Genomic DNA, 3,503 nt, shown 5'->3' with positions numbered 1-3,503 from the left:
TGAGCTTCGATGGTAATTTGGTTTGGACTTGCGAAAACCCGTGCTGCTTTATTGCCGGTGTTGAAGTTTGTGAGCGTCTCTAGGTATCCTTGTAAATAAACTTTTTTTTCCTTTCTTTGTAAATAAACTCTTTTTCTCTATATACCTCGGCTGGTGTTTTTCTTCCCACGAATCTGCCTGAAAAGATTAGAAAATCCAAGCTTGGTACTGAGCAGTGCTCACACAGCCAGGACTGCTCATCCTGATGGCACTGGGCAGGCAGTGAGATGCAGAGTGAGAGCAGAGGGGACCAGGAGGCAGGCACACTGTGTGACTTCAGAGGGTCCTTCTTCCCCCAAGACCTCACTGCTGCCATCTGTAAGTGAAGGAGCTAGACCAGATGGGGAATGAGCAGGGCTCCATCTCATGCTGAAGGCCAAGGTTAGGAGTCGCTGCCTGGGGTGCAGGGCTGGGAGGGTTTGCAAGGGGAGTGTCAAGACTGGTCAGTGATTATGGGGAAGAGTCAGGTCCCATCAGGGGAATGAAGTGGCTAAGGATGCTTCCAGACTTAATGGCCACAAGTAAATTCTACTGAAAGGGAGTTCCAGCATCTCACACACCAAGTGAAGAGTTGGGATGGAGGTTGATGGCCAGAACAGGGTCCTCCCTGTCCCGTGGCCTAAACGCCTCTTAGAACTCACAGATGGTCAGTCGGTAGTGCAGGCAGCTCTTGTCATTCCACTGCCCATCTGTGTACATCTCCACGCATGTCTCTTTTCCCCGACCCGCGGGCTGCCCTGGATACCAGTTGGTGTAGTTTACAGGGGTCCCGTCTGAGTAGCGGAAGTCTCCAGGGCTGGGACCCTCAGTCAGGCCCATGTAGGCATATGTGTTGTGCTTCTTCACGAAGCTTGCTATGGCCTCGTTTTCCTCTGGACTCCTTGGGACATCAATGCTGCCGCCTGCTCTGGTGCATGCCTCTTGAGTGGCATCAAAAGTGACGGACTGCCCATTGGTGGCAAAGACCTTCTCTCCCACTGCCAGTATGAAACCCTGCAGACTGAGGGCTGAAAGCAGAGGAGTCCGGGTCAGGCCACCAATGGCTCTGTCTCTAAGCCATCTCCCTTACCTGGGCTCTCTGCCACAGGGCTCTCCTGGTGTCTCCATCTCATCTCTGCCTCTCTCTGTGTCTTCTCTTCCTCTTCCAATCCTAGTTTTCTAAATTCACTTCTAGGCTTTCATCCATTTATTCACTCATCTATTTAACAACTACTTATTGCCAGAAATGGTGCCATTTCTGGGGATTCAGTGGAAAGCAAGGCAGGTGGAGAACTTGCTCTCCTTTGAAATGGGGAGTGAACTGTGTCTGCTTCTGTCTCCTCTGGGTCATTCAAAGACATCAGAAAAGCACACATCATTCCTTTCCCCAAGACCTGAATGTGCACTCTTGTTTTTCATCTCTAAGTTCTAGAAGCTGGTGCTGAGAATGAGGGAAACTTGTGGGAGACCCCTACCCTCTGAGGCTCAGGGGTCCCCTTACCTCCCCTTCTCTGCAGGATTTGGTGTCTGAAGTCCTGGAGTGTGGCTTGGAGCTCCTTGTCCAGATGAGCTGGAAGCCCTGTGGAGAGAGCCCCACACAGAATGAGGGGCAGGCCAGTGAAGACCCCCTCTTGCTGTCACGCAGGCGTTTTGTTGTCTGCAATCCTGGAGCTCTGTCCTCTCGTTGCTCATATGCACTGCGCAGGACCCCAGTTCAGAGGGTCCAGGAGACTCCAGTGTGTTTCCACATCCCTGCTTCCCCATTCTTTAATGCAGACTAGACTTGCCCCTGCTGAACCTCCACCCCTTGTCCTCTTTCCTGCTCTGTCCCTCAAGTGGCTCTGTCTGCCCTCCCCTGTGGGGTGTTCTGCCTTCTGGGCAGGTCCCTCTCCCACACCTTCCACCAAGGACAAGCCTGATGGTCTCTGCACTGCCCTGATGGACTTGATTACCACTCAGAGTGTCCAAGCTCCCCTCTGCCTGTGGGGCTCCCGGTCACACCATCTTCCTGGATGCCTGGTCTGCATTCACCCTTCAGACTGCCTCCAGCACCTCTGTCTCAGGACATGCCGGCCCTGCCTCCCAGCGCTGTCCCTGTCCCACACCTGACTCAGTGACTCCTCGTTGGGAGTCATGAGGCAGGGAGGACTTCCTACATCTGCCCTTCCCTGAATTGTGACCACACTCCCCAGATATGTTGGCTTTCTTCCTCAAGCTCATGTTCTCTTATGTTGGTTGAGCCAAATGGCCTTGGGGAACCTGCAGGGTTTGTCTGATCCCTGTCATCCCTGTGTAACTGACTTCAGGGTCACTGTGCCCATCATCCCACTACCCACCTGCCCGACCCTGCTCACCTGGAGGGCCCTCTCACCAGGCTCCCCCTTCTCTCCACACTCTCCAGGGATGCCAGGGAGCCCATCATTCCCAGGAGAACCTGGCATATCTCCAGGGGGACCCATGGGGCCTGCAGAGAAAAGGGACATGGATGTGTGGGATCTGTCACCCACAACTGGGTTGGAGCTAGTGAGACTCGACCCCATTATCACTAGGGCTGACTCAGTTATCATTCCATGGGCACTCTGAGGACAGACTCTCCAGGATGCACCAGCCTAAGGGCCCCAGGAACCCACCAGGTCCCACCCAGCTCACTATGGCCCCCAGCCTATGAGCGTGGACAGATGGGCCTCCTGAAAAGGGGTCTGTGTCCTGCAGCTGAGGGCAGGGTCTTCAGCACAGTACTTGGAGGGCCAGGGTCTCCTTTGGCACCATCTCTTCCATCCCTGCCTGGCAGACCATGGGATCCAGGAATGCTGGGGATACCAGGGCTTCCAACACAAATGTCCTTTACTTCACACACAGTGCCAGAGGCTGCCATCAAGATGAGGGCGAGGGCCAGCGGAATCAGCCACATGGCTCCAGCTCCAGCTGCTGCTCCTGCAGGAGGGACAGTTTTGAGCTCATCTGCCGCCTCTGCCAACACCTCCCCCGCAGTGCTCTGTCAGGACTCAGGAAGCTGGGCAGAGCCCGAGCCAGGGCAGGTGAGACCAGAGCACTGGGAAGATCCAACAACGGAAAATTCCCAGCATCATTTGGCACCTGGCATGGCCTCACGCCTCAGGCCTCAGGCTGGAGGTGGTGGGGTCCACAGGCTGCTGAGGAGGAGGAAGAGTAAGGAGTTTTGGGGAGCCCGGGGACCTGGGCTGCAATGCAGTCTCCTCTCTGTTGGTGCCCCACCATGTTACCCTGGGGAACTGGCTTCACCTCTCTGACTTCAGCTGAATCTTCAGTGCTCTGCAGACAACCTCTCCTGTCCCTCCCTGGCTGGTAAGAGGAAGGATGAGGTCATTCACTCACTGACTCACTCATCTGACCCTCATATGCTCAATTACCTTCTTTTCAAGCTCTGAAAGATCAGGGACCTGAGAATGAAAAGGGATAAGCGGGGCCCACAGCCTGGCCCCTCAAGGTGGTCAGTCATGGAGTAT

The 3,503-nt window shown here is 54.8% G+C and overlaps 1 protein-coding gene across 4 annotated transcripts; it reads right to left on the bottom strand.

The window, feature by feature from the left end:
- Window positions 1–262: 262 nt before the first annotated feature.
- Window positions 263–3,123, bottom strand: LOC118146271 (pulmonary surfactant-associated protein A1-like). 4 transcript variants are annotated; one of them, XM_078343987.1, is made up of 5 exons: window positions 3,111–3,123; window positions 2,758–2,955; window positions 2,378–2,482; window positions 1,520–1,603; window positions 263–1,046 (listed from the first exon to the last, which is right to left on the bottom strand). In XM_078343987.1, the coding sequence occupies exons 2-5, from the start codon at window positions 2,927–2,929 to the stop codon at window positions 670–672; spliced, it is 738 nt and encodes a 245-aa protein (XP_078200113.1). In that variant the 5' UTR covers window positions 2,930–2,955; window positions 3,111–3,123; the 3' UTR covers window positions 263–669. The 4 variants fall into 4 exon arrangements, with proteins under 4 accessions (XP_078200113.1, XP_078200114.1, XP_078200111.1 ...); XM_078343988.1 differs by having other exon boundaries at window positions 2,378–2,452; window positions 2,839–2,955; XM_078343985.1 differs by lacking the exon at window positions 3,111–3,123 and having other exon boundaries at window positions 2,758–2,929.
- Window positions 3,124–3,503: the final 380 nt, after the last annotated feature.

Source organism: Callithrix jacchus, chromosome 12 (genome assembly GCF_049354715.1).
Source record: "Callithrix jacchus isolate 240 chromosome 12, calJac240_pri, whole genome shotgun sequence".
NCBI classification, from domain to species: Eukaryota; Metazoa; Chordata; class Mammalia; order Primates; family Cebidae; genus Callithrix; species Callithrix jacchus.
This window is presented reverse-complemented; position numbering and strand designations above follow the sequence as displayed.

Bases quoted from the DNA above. Each gene is read 5' to 3' on its own strand.
- LOC118146271 (XM_078343987.1), bottom strand. From the start codon at position 2,929: ATGTGGCTGATTCCGCTGGCCCTCGCCCTCATCTTGATGGCAGCCTCT. The intron at 2,483-2,757 runs GTACTGTGCTGA...TTTTCTCTGCAG, and splicing joins AGGAGACCCTGGCCCTCCAA to GCCCCATGGGTCCCCCTGGA. The intron at 1,047-1,519 runs GTAAGGGGACCC...CTCTGCTTTCAG, and splicing joins AATCCTGCAGAGAAGGGGAG to CCCTCAGTCTGCAGGGTTTC.